At 41.1% G+C, this 20,337-nt stretch overlaps 1 protein-coding gene across 4 annotated transcripts in view; it reads right to left on the bottom strand.

Annotated features, from left to right (window-relative positions):
* unc5db (unc-5 netrin receptor Db) overlaps positions 1–20,337 on the bottom strand; it is a 751,148-nt gene that overhangs the window by 403,080 nt on the left and 327,731 nt on the right. For all 4 annotated transcript variants that reach the window (XM_034171021.1, XM_034171024.1, XM_034171022.1 and 1 more), the window contains exon 2: positions 11,557–11,772. In XM_034171021.1, coding sequence (XP_034026912.1) covers positions 11,557–11,772 — 216 coding nt within the window. The remainder of the gene's footprint in view (positions 1–11,556; positions 11,773–20,337) is intronic.

Raw genomic sequence — 20,337 nt, 5'->3', positions numbered from 1 at the left:
GCAGCCAAACAGAGCTGGGTGGACTGAGACAATGCAAACTCAGTGTGTTTTCCAAGGACGCAGACAGGTAGCATAAGTGGGAATCAAAGCCAGGTCTACATGTTGGTAGGTCAGTTCCTTATTTACTCGGCTAACTGAGCTGCATATAATGATTGATGCTAAATCTTGACATTGGCCTGTGACTTTGACTTTGATTTGATTTTTGTCAAAATCAAATTGTTTCATTCGAGACTGACAGTTTGGTACAAATCAGATTAAAACTCTTCCAGTTATTGGGTTTACACATGGACAGATGCATAGACAGACAACACGGGACTGAAAACAACAGTGCTGCATGCACTACCACTGCCCACAGGTGTAAAGAGAACACTAATTCAAACATTAAAATGGCAAACTGCTGATAGTCACAGAGACATGAATGATAGGCACAGGATCCTCACACATGTTGCCTCTGCAGGAACTCAGCTCGGCATTCAACACCATCATCCCCGACATTCTCCATCAAAAACTCTTCAACCTCTCTGTGCCAGCTCCCACCTGTCAGTGGATCTCCAACTTCCTGACGGACAGGACACAGCAGGTGAGGCTGGGGAGAATCACATCCAGCACATGGATAGTCAGCACTGGAGCCCCTCAGGGTGTGTGTTCTCCCCACTGCTCTTCTCCCTCTATACAAACGACTGCACCTTAGGGAACCCCTCTGTTAAGCCCCGTTTACACATAGACGGTAAGAGGTCCCGGAAGAGTTTTTGGCCGTCTTAAGGATCAAACGCCGTTGTTAACGCTGGCACTAGGGGGCATGGCTTAGTTCCAGCTTTACCGGGAATCGTCGAAAAAATTATTCACCATGTCCAATAATTCCAGGAGCGCTCCCGGAGAATTCGCGTGACGATGGAGACAACGCGAACAATGGCGTTTGATACTTTTTAATCGCCGTTTCATCTTGCCGCTTCCTGTAGTGCCGCAGTTTACACCGCCATAATTGGTGGCCGGCGTTGTATCCCTAACCAACTGCGTGTAAAACGGCGATAGAGCCCACAATGATGATCTCCCTCCCCCTGCAGTGACAGAGGCATGTATACCTGCTGCTTCAGCCTATTATACTCTGGGGGCGGTGCCTATATGCAAAAGATCCGGGAGTAACGCAGGATTTGCCTGGATAAAAACTTGGGTATTAACCAGCGGTACACAGGGCATTATCGGCGGCAGCAGAACACCGCCGTTCTCACGCGCGTCTTAACCTGCGATTGTAAAGGATAGAACTGGGTATTAGTCAATGTTGCCTGACGTGTGCCGGATGGTACGGTGTCAAAACGGCGCTTTATTCGGTGGATTTAGTGGCGTTTTATCCGCGTATTTGCGGATAGTACGGCGGTCAAAACGCCGGCGAAATGCTCCGCCCCTTTCCACCGCGAAAACAGCCGGAACTACCGCGAACTTCGGTCTACGTACTACCCGCCGACAAAACCGTCCATGTGTAAACGGGGCTTTAGTTTGCGGACGGCATCACCATCATTGGATTCATCCGGGATGGTGATGAGGCTGCATACATGCAGGAGGTGGAAGAGTTGGTCCTCTGGTGTGGTCAGAACAAACTGGAGCCGAATCTGCTCAAGACTGTGGAGATGATCGTAAACTTTAGGAGAAACCCAACATCCCCCCCCCTGCTCCATCCTCAACAACACTGTGCATACTGTGGACACTTTCTGGTTCCTGGGATCCACCATCTCCCCAAGACCTGATGTGGATCTCCCACATAGACTCCATCAGGAAAAAAGCACAGCAGAGGATGTACTTCCTCAGACAGCTAAGGAAGTTCAACCTGCCCCAGGATCTGTTCATTATCTACTACACATCCATCAGCCAGTCTGTCCTGTGCATCTCCATCTCTGTTTGGTTTCCCTCTGCCTCCAAACATGACAGGTACAGACTTCAACGAACTCTCAGGTCTACAGAAAAAAAAAAAAAAAAAAATATTGGCGCCAACGTGCCCTCCATTCAGGACCTATACCGGTTCAGGACAAGGGAGCGAGCGGGTAACATCTCTGCAGACCTCTCACACCCTGGGCACTGTTTAAACTCCTCCCCTCTGGACAACATTACAGAGCTCTGTACGTCAAAACAACAAGACACAGGAACAGTTTCTTTCCACAGACCATCACACTAATGAACAGTTTATTTAACCTGCCAAAAAACTAATTAATTCATATACTTCATGTACAATGTGAATCTGTTTGTCTGTTTCTCCTTTGCACACATTTTTATTGCACATTTTATTTGCACATTGTAGTCACACATTTTTACTGTGAATTATTTACTGTTAGTGTATATTTATACATGCTTGTACAGAGAGAGTACAGGCCAAACCAAAGTCAAGTTCCTTGTATTTTTGCAGATATTTGGCAAATAAAAGCGATTCTGGATCTGATTGTGACAGTTACTTTGCATCTTTGTGTGTTCTAACAAATAAATGTCAGTATGTGTGATGCTGAAAATAAAAGGGTGAAAATATGAGGCGGGGCATCATACCAATCACCTCCAAATGTGGGCGGAGCAGCATACAGAGGGAGCGGGGCGCCGTGGAGCCACATTACTTTTAAATTCAATGTCAGTCTTGCTGAAAGATAAAGCTCTCTCCCTCTGAGCATGCAGCATTACAACAAGAAGAAGAAGAGAATTTTCCACTTGTTTTGACCGTCACAGTGGTTTTACAGGCTTCTGTGTTCTCGGGTTGACAGTTCAAACGTCTGCTGTGACAACAGGCAGCAGCTCTGAGTGTGACAGCTCAGGCTGATTTCCAAACTCACCACTTTCTCGTTTTTCCTTCAGACCCTCTACTTTCTGCTCCAGTCTCTCGACATTCGCAGTCAAACAACAACGCCAATTTTCACTCAAGCTCAAACTGTTTCTACTTGAACAAAAGGAGCATTCGCCTGAGTTCATGCCGAGTAGTTCAGATTTGCACATGTTCATCACGACGTGTTTCCTTCTTAGCATTTTTCATTGTGCTGAAAGCAAATTGAATGCAACTCTAGTCAATTTTGGACATTCTTGGGCTGAATCTCAATTCTACCCCTTGGCCCTTCCCCTCTGTTTTGCGTGGGCACGAGAGACAGAGGGGTGTCTCAATTCTCTTTTTGGAGCGAGGCGGAGGGGTAGGCAGAGGGCTACAAACCCCTTCAAATGGAGTGACTCTGGATGCACGGTCCGTTTGGAGGGGTAGGAGGAGCTTACAGCTGTCTCCAAAGAAACAAACATGCCGCCCAGAGCCGCACAAATGAAAGCGGCTTTTATTACAAATTACACTGTTTAGAAAGTTATAACTTGCCAAAAAAACTTTACAGGCAGTTGCCTATGACAGCAACGTGTATGCTGCTGGATGCATGTTGCGTATATTGTCGTTCTGAAGAATATCGTAACTTTGCTCGTGTGCTGAGGCATTATAATACATATACACACGAACGCTACGATAAGACACTTTTATATCTCACAATGGAGAAAATCGTGATAAAGGATAAGCACGATAATTTGTATGTTCATAAATCTTTGGATAATAGTGCCCCCTGCTGTTGGATTTCAAGGTCTGTAACACGTGTATATTTTGTAAACAAACACAGAGCCCTGAGCACACTCATCTCCTAATAAGCTTTCGGGCAGAAAATGAGAAGTTTCATCAATGGGAGTAAGTTGGAAAATATATATACATGTATATGTACATACATGTCTATGTGTAACACATAACCTGATGTCCTAACACACTGCTATTATTTGTCAAGGAAATTTCTAAAGGAAACAGGGCTGGATGGACAAAATGGGAGAATTTGAAAAAGAAATATAAGGTTAACAGAACTAGATGCAGCCCATAACATACATACAGGAGCTGATCATATAATTAGAATATCATGAAAAAGTTGATTTGTTTCAGTAATTCCATTCAAAAAGTGAAACTTGTATAATGTATACATTCATTCCACACAGACTGATATAGTTCAAGTGTTTATTTATTTTAATTACTAATTAATTAATTCATTAATTAATTACTAATTAATCAATTAATGATTAATCAATTAACAATATAAGTTCTTGCTATTAATGATTATTATTAATATCAACGTTTATCAATCAAAGTTTATTTATAGAGCCCTTTACAACACCGAAGGTGACAAAAGTGCTTCACAATAAAACAAAAACAATTTAAAATGTATAAGACAATTAATACATAAATGCACACAACTAAAAGAGGAAAATCGTTTCAGGTAAAGTGTCACTGTGCTACTGCGTGTTGAAAGCCAGTCTGAAAAGATGAGTATTAAGCCTAGATTTAAAGAGACCAAAGTCAGTGACAGTGCGCATGTCGGGGGGCAGTTTGTTCCAGAGTCTTGGCCCCGCGACTGAAAAAGCCAGATCACCCCAGTGTTTACATTTCACTCGAGGGACGTCCAGCAGGAGCTGATCTGAGGACCTCAAGGCCTTGGTCGGGCTCCGAACCTTCAGAAGCTCGGACAAGTACAGAGGGTCAAGGCCATTGAGGGCTTTAAAAACAAAAAGCAAAATTTTAAAATCAACTCTAAAAGAAACTGGGAGCCAATGCAATGAAGAAAGGACTTCATTAATTAATAATAACATTAGTTAATAATATTAACTAATGTTAATATTTTTAACATTAGTTAATTACTAATTAATTAATTATTAATACCACAAAATTCTCCGACATGATTGCGATGCGTCGAAGAAATCTGCGACTTCTTCTATTTCTTTGCATTTACGCAGAAAGGCGAGAAAATAAAAAGAGCAAACAGGCTACTGCAACAAGTTGCGCTTCGGTTGCCACGTTGACAAACAGTTAAGACGGCACGGTTAGCATCCAAGTACCACAACCATACAGTAAGACAGGAAGCACCAGAACTCAAGCCCTCCCCTCTGGCAAGAGGCTGAGATCCATCAGGATCAAGACACAAAAACTGTGTCTTTCCATCTACAAATAGACTAATAAATAATACCAGAGACCCCCACTTACGCTGCTCCCCCCCACACAGACACACACACACTACCACAAAGTACAGATTGGTCATCCCTGCACTGAAAGGTACTGTACACCTGTACTCCAATCACCTGTTTTTGTACAGTCTCATTCCACTACGTTATATTTATTTAACAATGAATATAGTATTGCCTACTTGACTCTTTTACGTCTTACAGAAGTAATTTTTTTTCTTCTCTTCTTCTTATTGTTTATGCACCAGTGACACCAGCTCAAATTCCTTGTACAGTAGTGTTCAGAATAATAGTGCTATGTGACCTAAAAGATTAATCCAGGTTTTGAGTATATTTCTTATTGTTACATGGGAAACAAGGTACCAGTAGATTCAGTAGATTCTCACAAATCCAACAAGACCAAGCATTCATGATATGCACACTCTTAAGGTTATGAAATTGGGCTATTAGTAAAAAAAAAAGTAGAAAAGGGGGTGTTCACAATAATAGTAGCATCTGCTGTTGACGCTACAAACTCAAAACTATTATGTTAAAACTGCTTTTTTAGCAATCCTGTGAATCACTAAACTAGTATTTAGTTGTATAACCACAGTTTTTCATGATTTCTTCACATCTGCAAGGCATTAATTTTGTTGGTTTGGAACCAAGATTTTGCTCGGTTACTAGTGTGCTTGGGGTCATTGTCTTGCTGAAACACCCATATCAAGGGCATGTCCTCTTCAGCATAAGGCAACATGACCTCTTCAAGTATTTTGACATATCCAAACTGATCCATGATACCTGGTATGCGATATATAGGCCCAACACCATAGTAGGAGAAACATGCCTATATCATGATGCTTGCACCACCACGCTTCACTGTCTTCACTGTGAACTGTGGCTTGAATTCAGAGTTTGGGGGTCGTCTCACAAACTGTCTGCAGCCCTTGGACCAAAAAAGAACAATTTTACTCTCATCAGTCCACAAAATATTCCTCCATTTCTCTTTAGGCCAGTTGATGTGTTCATTGGCAAATTGTAACCTCTTCTGCACGTCTTTTATTTAACAGAGGGACTTTGCGTGGAATTCTTGCAAATAAATTAGCTTCACACAGGCATCTTCTAACTGTCACAGCACTTACAGGTTACTCCAGACTGTCTTTGATCATCCTGGAGCTGATCAGTGGGTGAGCCTTTGCCATTCTGGTTATTCTTCTATCCATTTTGATGGTTGTTTTCCATTTTCTTCCATGTGTCTGTTTTTTTTTTTGTCCATTTTAAAGCATTGGAGATCATTGTAGATGAACAGCCTATACTTTTTTGCACCTGCGTATACGTTTTCCCCTCTCCAATCAACTTTTTAATCAAACTACGCTGTTCTTCTGAACAATGTCTTGAACATCCCATTTTCCTCAGGCTTTCAAAGAGAAAAGCATGTTCAACAGGTGCTGACTTCATCCTTAAATAGGGGACACCTGATTCACACCTGTTTGTTCCACAAAATTGACAAACTCACTGACTGAATGCCACACTACTATTATTGTGAACACCCCCTTTTCTACTTTTTTACTAATGGCCCAATTTCATAGCCTTAAGAGTGTGCATATCATGAATGCTTGGGCTTGTTGGATTTGTGAGAATCTACTGAATCTACTGGTACCTTGTTTCCGTAGCTACGGAGCTGTCCTCCGTAAAGCTAGGACATCTTACTACTCATCACTAATTGAAGAAAATAAGAACAACCCCATGTTCTTTTCAGCACTGTAGCCAGGCTGACAAAGAGTCAGAGCTCTATTGAGCCGAGTATTCCTTTAACTTTAACTAGTAATGACTTCATGACTTTCTTTGCTAATAAAATTTTAACTATTAGAGAAAAAAATTACTCATAACCATCCCAAAGACATATTCTCTTTGGCTGCTTTCAGTGTTGCCGACATTTGGTTAGACTCTTTCTCTCCAATTGTTCTGTCTGAGTTATTTTCATTAGTTACTTCCTCCAAACCATCAACATGTCTATTAGACCCCATTCCTACCAGGCTGCTCAAGGAAGCCCTACCATTAATTAATGCTTCGATCTTAAATATGATCAATCTATCTTTATTAGTTGGCTATGTACCACAGGCTTTTAAGGTGGCAGTAATTAAACCATTACTTAAAAAGCCATCACTTGACCCAGCTATCTTAACTAATTATAGGCCAATCTCCAACCTTCCTTTTCTCTCAAAAATTCTTGAAAGGGTAGTTGTAAAATGGTCTATTTGAAGAGTTTCAGTCAGGGTTTAGAATTCATCATAGTACAGAAACAGCATTAGTGAAGGTTACAAATGATCTTATGGCCTCAGACAGTGGACTCATCTCTGTGCTTGTTCTGTTAGACCTCAGTGCTGCTTTTGATACTGTTGACCATAAAATTTTATTACAGAGATTAGAGCATGCCATAGGTATTAAAGGCACTGTGCTGCGGTGGTTTAAATCATATTTATCTAATAGATTACAATTTGTTCATGTAAATGGGGAATCTTCTTCACAGACTAAGGTTAATTATGGAGATCCACAAGGTTCTGTGCAAGGACCAATTTTATTCACTTTATACATGCTTCCCTTAGCAGTATTATTAGACAGCATTGCTTAAATTTTCATTGTTACGCAGATGATACCAAGCTTTATCTATCCATGAAGCCAGAGGACACACACCAATTTGCTAAACTGCAGGATTGTCTTACAGACATAAAGACATGGATGACCTCTAATTTCCTGCTTTTAAACTCAGATAAAACTGAAGTTATTGTACTTGGCCCCACAAATCTTAGAAACATGGTGTCTAACCAGATCCTTACTCTGGATGGCATTACCCTGACCTCTAGTAATACTGTGAGAAATCTTGGAGTCATTTTTGATCAGGATATGTCATTCACCGTGCATATTAAACAAATATGTAGGACTGCTTTTTTGCATTTGCACAATATCTCTAAAATTAGAAAGGTCTTGTCTCAGAGTGATGCTGAAAAACTAATTCATGCATTTATTTCCTCTAGGCTGGACTATTGTAATTCATTATTATCAGGTTGTCCTAAAGGTTCCCTGAAAAGCCTTCAGTTAATTCAAAATGCTGCAGCTAGAGTACTGACAGGGACTAGAAGGAGAGAGCATATCTCACCCATATTGGCCTCTCTTCATTGGCTTCCTGTTAATTCTAGAATAGAATTTAAAATTCTTCTTCTTACTTATAAGGTTTTGAATAATCAGGTCCCATCTTATCTTAGGGACCTCATAGTACCATATCACCCCAATAGAGCGCTTCGCTCTCAGACTGCAGACTTACTTGTAGTTCCTAGGGTTTGTAAGAGTAGAATGGGAGGCAGAGCCTTCAGCTTTCAGGCTCCTCTCCTCTGGAACCAGCTCCCAATTCAGATCAGGGAGACAGACACCCTCTCTACTTTTAAGATTAGGCTTAAAACTTTCCTTTTTTGCTAACGCTTATAGTTAGGGCTGGATCAGGTGACCCTGAACCATCCCTTAGTTATGCTGCTATAGACTTAGACTGCTGGGGGGTTCCCATGATGCACTGAGTGTTTCTTTCTCTTTTTGCTCTGTATGCACCACTCTGCATTTAATCATTAGTGATTGATCTCTGCTCCCCTCCACAGCATGTCTTTTTCCTGGTTCTCTCCCTCAGCCCCAACCAGTCCCAGCAGAAGACTGCCCCTCCCTGAGCCTGGTACTGCTGGAGGTTTCTTCCTGTTAAAAGGGAGTTTTTCCTTCCCACTGTGGCCAAGTGCTTGCTCACAGGAGGTCGTTTTGACCCTTGGGGTTTTTCCGTAATTATTGTATGGCTTTGCCTTACAATATAAAGCGGCTTGGGGCAACTGTTTGTTGTGATTTGGCGCTATATAAATAAAATTGATTTGATTTGATTTCCCATGTATCAATAAGAAATACACTCAAAACCGGGATTAATGTTTTTAGTCACATAGCACTACTATTATTCTGAACACTACTGTATGTGCAAACTTACTGATTCTGATTGGCAAAGACTTGCAAGGACTAATGTAAAAATATCATCAAACACCTTTTACCAGGGACAGAATGACTCCCTACACTCTTCCCAGGCATCTTTTTATTTGATGACTGACTTTAGGAAGCCAACAAAGACCTATTCAGACTACCCGTTCATTTATTGCACATCCGATTCAAATCTGATCTCATTGATTGACACTTTACATATGTATGTCACATTATATTAACACATTCTCTCTCTCTCTCTCTCTCTCTCTCTCTCTCTCTCTCTCTCTCTCTATATATATATATATATATATATATATATATATAGCAACTGACCAGTTCTGATCTGTGTGTTTGGGTGCAAATCCTCATTTTCGGTCTTGTCTACATCAGTCGCTACATTAATTGCGTAGCTCTTTCAGAGCATGTAGGTGGAGTGGGAGTGGCATATTTGAAAAAAAATCACACAAAAAATGAACAACAACAAAAACAACAGACAACTTACATATCACTTTAATCTGTCACTCCAACATGCTTCACCTTGATATACTAGGCCAGTACCAGACCCACTTACACCATGCGTCTGAAGGAGAAGATTTTTAATGTTTACATATACAGAGGGAAAATATATTTTTTGTCTTTTTTCCAAGGCTTCTGATTGGCCAACATGACTATAAAAAGAAGAAAAAGACGGGCCTTTATTGTCATTGTAGATAGATGAATACACACACACACACACTCACCTTATCGACTGCTTATCCAATAATGGTTCAAGGAGCAGCTACAGGGCAGGGGTACATCCTTGACAGGACGCTAGTCTGTCGCAGGACCACATATAGAAAAGCAAACGCATTCACATTCGCACATACAGCTATGGACAATTTAAAGTTTCCAATCCACCTAACCTGCATTTCTTTGGACATGGGAGGAAGCCGGAGCACCCGGAGAAAACCCACGCAAACACAGGGAGAACATGCAAACTCTACACAGAAAGGCCACAGGTGGGAAGCGATCCCATGACCTTCTCGCTGTGAGGAAACAGTGCTAACCACTAATCCACCATGCTGCCCACTAGGGTGCCACTCAGTATTATGGCAAAAACGTTTTTCAGGTCCCACTCTCTATTTTTTTTCCTTTTATAAAGCATATTAACTGCTACAATTTTCATTCATATATATATATATATATATATATATATATATATATATATATATATATATATATATATATATGCATATTTACTGGTAGCTCAATGAAGTGAAGTGCTTCCTATATCACATAATATTATTGGGGCTCAGTTGACCAGTCTAGCTATGAAAGTGGACTAAATGTAGATTTCATAGCGTCAATCCAGTTAAGGGTGATGTCATTCGCTTCATTTGGCAACAGCTAACAGGGTTTCATCCCAGAGATGATTACCATGAGCTGCTTCACTTGTCACAGCTGTTTCTAGTATCTGACTATTCAGGATCTACACATTCAGGCTCCTGGGGCATTCCATCAAGCTAGATGATGGCAAAGCTCATATGCAGCCTGAAAACATACATCTTTCATTCCCAGTTCCAAATGACTGTACGTGAACTCTCATCTCTTGGTCATTTTAACACATTTGTGAAAAAAAAAGTCTACCTCAAGGCTTGGTTCATATGCATGTGTGCGTCATCTGCTCTACTAAAATGATCTGCAGCTAGTGCGTGAGCTGGACAGCTACAAGAAGACAAAACAAGCTATTACTAAAGCTGCAGTGAGGTCATTCTCTGGCCAGTGCATTGGGCAGATATGGGGAGAACATGCAAAGTCCCCACAGAAAGGACCAGGTGGGAATTGATCCCAGGATCTTCTTGCTGTGAGACAACAGTGCTAACCACTAAACCACAGTGCCACAAGCAATACTGCATTCATATGTCAACTGTTGACCAGTCATCATAGCAGAGTTACTTCCATCTGCAGACTGTAACTTGAGGCGTGACAATTTTTCATTGTTAACAATGCAGACAATATTCTTCTTTTAAAAATAGAACAGAGTTTCATCATTCGGCACAATGTTATATTAGAACATAAAGCTCTCGCACTGACTGTTGCTTAAAGTTAACTTTAGGTGAGATTCTACATTAGTTTCTCTGTGTCAATTACACAAATTATTCACGTTTGATTAAAATGGACTTCCATGCACTTACTGTGTTTTCCAAAGTATAAATTGCCTTTTTTTTAACTCTAGTTTGGGAGGACTTATATTTTTTTTCTTCCTCCATGGCATTTTTTAACAGGTGTGACATACTCTGGAAAATACGGCAAATAATCCATCCTTCATTGGTGCCTTTTCTCCTTGTTCTGCTACTTACAGTCAACATGTGAACTCAGCATTAAGGTTATATTGCCACCACTTGGTTTGGCATGCACTTGACAGCACTTTAAAATGTTTTGCTTTTTCACATGGACAGAGAAATATTTTAAAAATCCCCATTTTCAAAAATAATCATCTATATGTGGACTTAACATAAGTATCCAAGCTCTGAAAGGTATTTTGTCTGCACATAGCTGCACCACTGGCTAAAAGATGGCCACAAAGTGTGATCTCACCGGTGTTCAGATCCTTGTACTCCTGGGAGAAGTGCTCATTCTGGTGCACCCATTCGCCGTTACATTTGAAAAAGATCTGCAAGGCCGGAGCGGCTCGACAGTGCAGTTTAATGGGGTTGCTCTTGACGATGTAGGCATCCTCTGGCTCCTGGATGAAGTGCGGCAGGGTGCTCTGCACTGAGGGCAACGAGTCCGGCTGTGCATCCCCCGTGGCACCTGCAAAACAACGCTGCTGTTACTTCATTATCCCACTTGTCTGTTTCAGTGGCGTAACATCATAATTGAGCTCTGGAACATTCGCCCGGACTGCACCGAAATAATGACGTGTCAAATCCTTTTCAGGTGGCTAAGAAAATTAACAGCAAAAAAAAAAAAAAAAAACATTTTCACAAGCATTTTTTGTTAAATATTCACAGAAACAAAGAGTTAAACTGTTTTCAGAATCAAAATGATTGCTCATTGGACAATGTTTTGAATTCCTCATTCATCATGAGCTGGAAAGTAGAATTCACCCGTTCAAGTCAAAACGGTTCTCCGCACAGCAATTTGCAGTTGAATGAAATCAGAGCAGACCAAGTAGTGAGGAATTAGAAGGCGACTGATTACCCAAATTGCTGCTGTAGAGTCTGAATACATCTTATCTCAGCCACAAAGCCTGAATTTTTTGGCCACACAAAAACAGGCATTGTGCTGCCGTCTTCCAACAGGAGTAGGCAATTCATAGGAGGTTATTCATTTGGCAAGCACCTGACCTATTTCACAGGTATTATTCATTGCAGTGGCTCATCTATCTGAGTGTGGGTTTGGAAACACCAATCTCAAAGATTGTGGAAGCAGGAGTTGTATTTTAAGCAGATTTTACTTTGACGGTTGCCCTGTGCCTCGCACAGCATCCTTTGCTCATCCCGCGAGTAACATGATGACCTCGGCAGGCTGAGAACAGGATGTTTGTGCTCCTGTCTTCCCTGGGATCCTTCTTAGAATTACACCTCGGCCCCATCAAGGCTGCTCCAGCTAAGCTATTCAGTGCCGTAAAAGCCCATGAAAGCTATTACGCCTCACCATCAAATCCAATTCTGTCCCCTGAAATTGAATCGGGTCCTCTCATCACCTCTCTCAATCAATGCTGTCCCTGTTAACCGGGTAAATAAATGGATGCACGTGTGAAGAGAGGCCACACATAAAGTAAACAGGCAGCAAAGACGGTGGAGGAACAAGAATAATATGCCGATTACTGCAGGACAGCTGGATGTCTATATCATATTATTACTTCGTGCACTTCCTTCAGCCATTCAAACCACAAGGTCATCCTGATCCAGGGGCATAGCTAAGGGGGTGGGATTCAGGTTTAAAACCCCCACAAAACATTCCACATATAGGAATGACAAAATAAATTTTTTTATGATACGTTAAACAAAATAATACTTATTCATAAAATCATCTACTGGTTGACAAACAAGCAAAACACAAAGTTAAAAGAAAAAAAAAATCAAACAACTGGTTCGGAATTATAAAACATTCTATATTTTCTGTATTTCAAAACTCTACATGAAACAAATGATTTGAAAATGATTCATACAAATGAAACACACAAAGTACAAAATGAAAAAAAATGGTTCAGAAATTGGCATATTTCAAAGCCCTATATGAAACAACTGCTTTAGAATATGATTAAAGCTTTTTAAATGATCCAAAATTTAAATTAAAAACAAATGTTTCATGAAAAGATTCAGGTTTGAAATGCTCAAAATGCTACATTGGTATATCAAGTGGAGAATCCGTGATTCAGATGCATTGTTTTGTGAAGCAATTAAAATGTTAAATGAAAGTTTTACAGAAAAGTATGTTTCTAAAAAAATTAACACTTTCAAAACATATATCCATCTCACACTGAAACTGGGATGGAATCAGGTGGACGGAAGGGGAGGCGGAGCAGAAACCTTCTGATCTTCCACAGCAACATGACACCCATAACAAGAACATCACACTCTTCAGCAGAAGACATTTTTGACCTCTGCCAATGAAGTTTGTTTGTCTGGTGTTTGACTGTGAACAGCCTAGAGCCCACAATTTTTCATATATTATGAATTTTTTACTGAAGATTCATATCCTGATAGGTGAGAACTGACTCAATTTTCAAGGTCATAGGTCAAAAGGCAAAGTCAGGAAAAATCCTGGAAAATTTGGAAAAAACCCTATATATAACCTTGAACAAATTTTCAAAAATTCATAACTCTGTCAAAAAAAGATTTAATTTTTTTTTTTTTTTTCCATATTTGAAAGCATTGTGTAGGATGGTACCCTTTATCAACTGACAAAGTTTAATCCAGATCAGATCCAGATTACAGATTTGGTGCCCATTTAAATTTAACATTGTATCTTAATCAAACATGCCCCAATCACTCTCATATTTGAAAGTGAGGTGCAGACTGGCACTCACGGTCGCCTAACAAATTTTGTTGATCTGGATCTGATCCGGATTGTGGATTTTGCAGACATTTGAATTTAATATTGAAAAGCCCATTTAGTGTAATTTTGTGCCCCAATCCCTCTCATTTGTGACAATGAGGTGTAAACCGGCACCTCAGTGAATAGACTAAGTTTGACCCTCATCTGATCAATATTGCTAGTTTAGCGGATATTTGATTTTAACATTGAAAAGCCGTTTTGATCTATATTTTGCATTATATTTTATCTCATGAAATGCCACTTCTAATAAGACTTGAAATTTTTTTCCAAGGTAAAAATTTGTGGAATTGGAAATTAGTCTTGGTGGAGTTTTGTACTCTATAAGAATGGTGCTCTAGTTAAAATTTCATTAAAAAAAATAGCTTTTTGGGAAAATGTGGCAAGAGAAAATAGCATTTTGTGTACATGAAAAAAATGTACAATGAGAATCATATACATCCATCCATCCATTTTCTTCCGCTTTATCCGGAGTCAGGTCGCGGGGGCAGCAGCGTAATTATAACAATAATTACAATCATATGTACTCAGACATAAAACAGTAGGTAATAGTAAGAACTGCAATAACAAATTTAGGCAACAAGTAAAAACACATTTATGATTTTGGCATCAGAAATTTGAAACTGTGACAAAAATCTGGTCCAAAAATCCGTAATAGGGGATGGATCTGACACAATAACTGATGAAGATGAATTCTCACTTTTGCAAATGTTACTACATCATTAAATGTGTATGGAAATACTTATTTTGTGATGCAATAATATGTAATGTTTGAATAAATGGGTGGCAGGTTGTAAAAAGGCTAAACCTCCATGTGCAATGTAACAAGCAATTGGTGCAGTTTGTGCTTATTGGCACATTAGAAACAATCACATGAGCAAAATATGCATATTTCTTGCTCTCATGATGCTGGATGAAAGAGACAAAACTGTATGACTGGATTGGGCCAGTGTAAGGTGGGTGGGGGATGATACACAAAATCAATTCATTATTGCCATCGTTGTAGAGGTACTCAGCTCAATGCACGCATCTGATTTAAATTTGGCTCCTGTCAGCTTTTTTATTTCTTTCCAACCCAGCCTTCACCCACACTGTTCTTAACATTTGCAGCCAATTATGCATTCATATTCATGTGACATTCAAAACAAAACCATGACAAAGGAATACGCTGTGAAGAAATCAATGCGGCTGGGTTGTCATACTGTTCGGAAATCACAAGCAGTGCTGCAATTTGAGCCAAGGGATCACTGTCAGAGCAAAATGTTTTATTTTTTGCACCCATATACACAGCTAAGGAGGGGAAAGCTGCATGAATCTGTGGGTTGAACTCGTCCAGGCACATGTCACCCCAACAGACTAGAAGGAAGGACTTGTTCCTCTCTGGAAAGCTAAGGTTTATTACCTGGACTGTAAAAACTACAGGGGTATTTCACTGCTTTCTGTGCCAGGAAAGGGCCGAGCAGCCTGCTTGCCAACCTGTGACTGAAGGAGCTTAGCTTTACATCCAAAAAGTCCACAATCGACCAAATCCTAGCTCTTCGACCACTCATTTATCACAAGCGTGAAAATCAGCAGTGTTTCTTGGCAGGCAATCTTGCTTTGCACAAAGTGTTTGATTTGGTTGACCGGGTTACCCTGTGGCACATCCTGAGAATTTGTGGGATTTGCAGTAAGTTGCTGGATGTCATGCCTGCCATGTTCACAGGTAGTGTGAATGGTGTATGGAGTGGAGTCAGAGTCTCTGACTTCCTCCCCGTGAATTCTGATGACTGTCAGTAATGTACGAGGTCTATTAGAAAAGTATCCGACCTTATTATTTTTTTCAAAAACCATATGGATTTGAATCACGTGTGATTGCGTCAGACAAGCTTGAACTCTCGTGCGCATGCGTGAGTTTTTCCACGCCTGTCGGTTGCATCATTCGCCTGTGAGCAGGCTTTGAGTGAGGAGTGGTCCAGCCCCCTCGTCGTTGTTTCATTGTCAGGAAATGGCGGAATGATTTGGCCTTTTTTCCATCAGAATTTTTTCAGAAACTGTTAGAGACTGGCAGCTGGAAACCATTAGAAAAATTTATCTGGCTTTCGGTGAAAATGTTACAGGCTTGATAGAGAATAAGGAGCATTACTGTTGCTTTAAGGATGGTCCCCAGTGGCTGTGGGGCACGCCGCGCTCCAGGCTGAACGACCATTTCATTTCTAAACAGATGGCTGTCTGGATCCGTAACCATCGTGTGCCATTTCTCTGGTTATCACAAGAGCTGGACATCAACCATTTTCTGGCAGATTTCACTTTTAACAAGAGATTTTGTCATGGGAAGCCGAGCGGAGGCTTCGCGCGTCACGATGGATTTGCTACTGGAGTGAGACAAAACCACCTCCGTTTTGGTCTCACAGGACGGCTTTGAGATGGTGTTCAGACAGCTGTCGGTGGTTTTTCCATCGAGTGATTATCCGAGAAATTGTGGATGTGCCTGGACATGCCAGAACATGTCCCATGAGGCTTCATCACAGCGTTGCTGTGAGCCATGCGGCACCACCGCAATGCGCGAAGCCTCCGCTCCTCTTTCCATGACAAAAGCTCCTGTAACAGTGGAATGTGCCATTCATTTCCAAACTGGACGCTGTGTTTTATCCGGGACGTCGTCTGACTAGCACAGGAATTGTGAAAAGACGTGGACATCGGCACTTTTTTGGCACATTGAGACAGACGTGCGGAGGAATTCCGCGCGTCGCGGCGGTGCCGCATGGCGCACAGCAACGCCATGATGAAGCCTCACGGGACATGTTCTGGCTGCCTACTATATTCAGTGTGTCCATGGATTGGATGTTGGGTACAACTGTTTATCAATATGTCAACTTGCCCGTGTTTGGTTTTGGAACAAACCTACGATTATGGAGACAAGCTACTTGGGTATCTTTGTTTGTGAGGAAACGTTCACTGACTTTGACTTTTCGGAAGGCGTTGTGAACTTCGCAATATCAAGATGCTCAGATTGTGGCACTCGAGAAGATAAGTAATGAATGAGAGAGTCTGAGGTTGCAGTTGTCCTGAATCAAGATGATGACTCAAGTTTTTATGACTTTCTGCATGAAGCCATCAGAAGGTTATCTGAGATAACCACAGAGATATTTAGGTATCTGGTAGTGAAATTTGCTGTTTTGTAGTTGTGAATCTCATGCCATCTCATGGCCCGTGACTTCTGCAAGACGGCGGTTTCAGTAGAGTTCCGGTTTCTGGGACAATATAAACACACCTCGTGAAGTATGGGTGGGTGGGTGGGTGGGCAGATAGATAGATAGATAGATAGATAGATAGATAGATAGATAGATAGATAGATAGATAGATAGATAGATAGATAGATAGATAGATAGATAGATAGATAGATAGATAGATAGATAAACTTTATTGATCTCACAGAGGAGAAATTCACATTACATCAGCTCTTAAGACAACACACAAGGTGGGTGCAAGTAGAGGAAAATGTTAATCGAACAGCGTGTGCAAGATAAGCAATAATAATAATACTAGTACAAGACATAAGAAATGAGGTAGAAATAGAATATGTATATATATATACACACACGCACTCACATACATGCGTATGTATATATATATATATATATATATATATATATATATTTATTAATACATACATACGTACACCCATACATGCATACCCATATGCACACACATACCTATATACGTACACATGTACATATGCATATATAAACATGATTGGGATTGAAAAAGAGATAGGAGCATCTTCTTTACAATATCTGAAATGGAGTTTAGATGTGATAAGGTGACATTAGTGCTGGGATTTGTAAACGAGTTGTTACTGCAAATGATATGTGGACATATTAATAATATTGCACGTGATTTGTGGACATATTATTGCATGTGGTTATTTCACAGTGTTATTGTACAGTCTGACAGCAGCAGGGAGGAACGACCTGCGGTATTGTTCCTTCTTGCACTGAGGGTGCCTCAGTCTGTCACTGAACGAGCTGCTCAGCTCCACTACAGTCCGGTGCAGAGGGTGAGATGAGTTGTTCATGATGGATTTGAACTTGGTTAACACCCTTCTCTCTGCCACCTCCTCCAGAGAGTCCAGAGGACAGCCCAGGACAGAGCTGGACTTCCTGACCAGCTTGTTCAGTCTCTTTCTCTCCCACTCTGTGCTGCCCGGGGCCCAACAGACGACAGCATAGAGGAGAGCAGAGGCTACGACAGAGTTGTAGAAAGTCTTAAGCAGAGGCCTGCTCACTCCAAAGGATCTCAGTCTCCTCAGGAGGTGGAGGCGACTCTGCCCTTTTTTGTACAGGGCGTCGGTGTTGTGAGTCCAGTCCAATTTGCTGTTGAGGTGAACACCCAGGTATGTGACAAGACAACAACACAACATCGGGGCACAGCAGAAGTTCATCACAGGTGCTACACCTCTTCTAGATAACTATTTCAACTTGGGGAAACGTGTTATCATTATCGCTTGTGAACTTGCTGAATCAATGCCATCCACATCCTCGCTAGCCATTGTTTGCATGGCTTTTTAACATGGGCTTTTCTAAGTGCCCCACGAGTGGTGTTTGATGTTCTTGGGTGGCACGTGGACTCTGGCCGAGAGTCCAGGTGCCATTTGTCCGGCAATCGACGCCATTCAGCTGCTGGTATGAAGGCTGCCTCGATCGTGCCATTCGGCCACGGTTTGACATGTCGGATGATTTTGTGCAGCTCCTCGGCCACAGCACGATATGTCCAACCTGCATTTGACATGCCATGCGAATGCTGCGAACATGATCAGATGGCAGTGCAACCTCATCTTGCCTGCCATTTGAATGGGTTTCGGCATGAGCGGCACACGAAAATAGAGTGAATGTGTCATGCCCGAATGGATGTGGTGGCTGTTGCAAAAGGCGTTCGAGCCCGGCTCCGATTTCCCAATTCCTTCTGCCTCACTCATGTTATGTGTGAGAGGTCCCTAAGGTTAAGAGACTTGGACATTAACTAGTGACCTAAGGTGATGGCTGAATGTTTATGGTACTATGCCTCTCTAGAGGATCCTTGAGTACTAATGGAATAATTTTATGTCAAATGAATGGTTATGGAGAGAGTAGGATGGGGCACATCTTGCATTGTGAGTGAATGTCATGTATGATATCACCAAATGGTGCACTTCTATGTCCATGATCCAGTGCTGAATATCCCAGCAACTGGAATCCAAAGGGACACCCAGCAATTACCTGGCTGTGGCAAACAGATGGATACAATTAGGATGTGGGTGGTTGCCAAACAACATATACGGCAGTTACATACTGTAGTGGATGCAGTGACACCAACACATGCTCCCAGACCTGAAATTACCATATACATGGTGTTACCTCATGTGGAGGCGAGTCATTACAGAAGTATCCTTGAGTTGTTCTGTACACCCACCAAGGTTTGTTCTCACTTTTGGTGTTTGCTGTGTACAAGACAAATTACCTGCATCAAATAGAACTTGCTTTTAATGGAACTATGCTCATCATTATCATCTTCCTCATGAACAAACTTGGATTTGTTGCAAGTAGTTTGTCTGACATGATGTGGCCTGTGTCGTGCCTGCAACAATCTGCAGAAAAGCTATTTATTAAATGAACTCACAGTCGCTGCCATTCGTCTGCTGCTGTACCTTGGAGCAAACTTTGGAGGTGTTAGTTTTGAAAGAAGCACAGTTTTCTTCATGAGGAAACAGCACTTATGAGTGATAATTATGCATTGTCTTTTAACAGCAGAATCTAAGAACAGACTGTCTCACTTTAACCAGAGTTTCAGCGTTGTTTTCTAAAAATAGCTCATGGAGAATACTTATTTTATCTGAAAAAAGAAAATTGTAGCTAAATCATGGCCCTGGGGCTCTTTACGCATCATGGCTTCAGCTGTGGCCTTTTTTCAAGTGTAAACAAATGCTAAAGCTACAATTTTCTTACTGGTGAACCATGTTCCTTACTATGTCAACATGCCTGAGTTCGGTTTTGTAACATAATTTAATGATAAACACAAACCACAGACAATTGAAGCTACTGACTTTAAATTACATGATTAACATAATGTCTCAAATACAAAGGGCATTAAATCCAACAACCAAAATGTCAAGGTGAGGGTAGGTTGTACTCGCTGAAAGGTAAAGTAGGCTTGAAAAGCTTTCCTGACAGAGGAAAGCAAGAACTTACACTTTCCTATTCAACTAAATGGGAAAGTGTGTTCAAACACTGGAATAGTACTGTATATCTGAAATAAATTCTACTGGCTTGTTGCCCGTGGGGATCCATGGGCTCTGGA

Source organism: Thalassophryne amazonica, chromosome 5, assembly GCF_902500255.1.
Source record: "Thalassophryne amazonica chromosome 5, fThaAma1.1, whole genome shotgun sequence".
In the NCBI taxonomy this organism is placed as follows: domain Eukaryota; kingdom Metazoa; phylum Chordata; class Actinopteri; order Batrachoidiformes; family Batrachoididae; genus Thalassophryne; species Thalassophryne amazonica.
The sequence above is the reverse complement of the archived record's forward strand: the minus strand, read 5'-3'. Positions and strand labels throughout refer to the sequence as shown.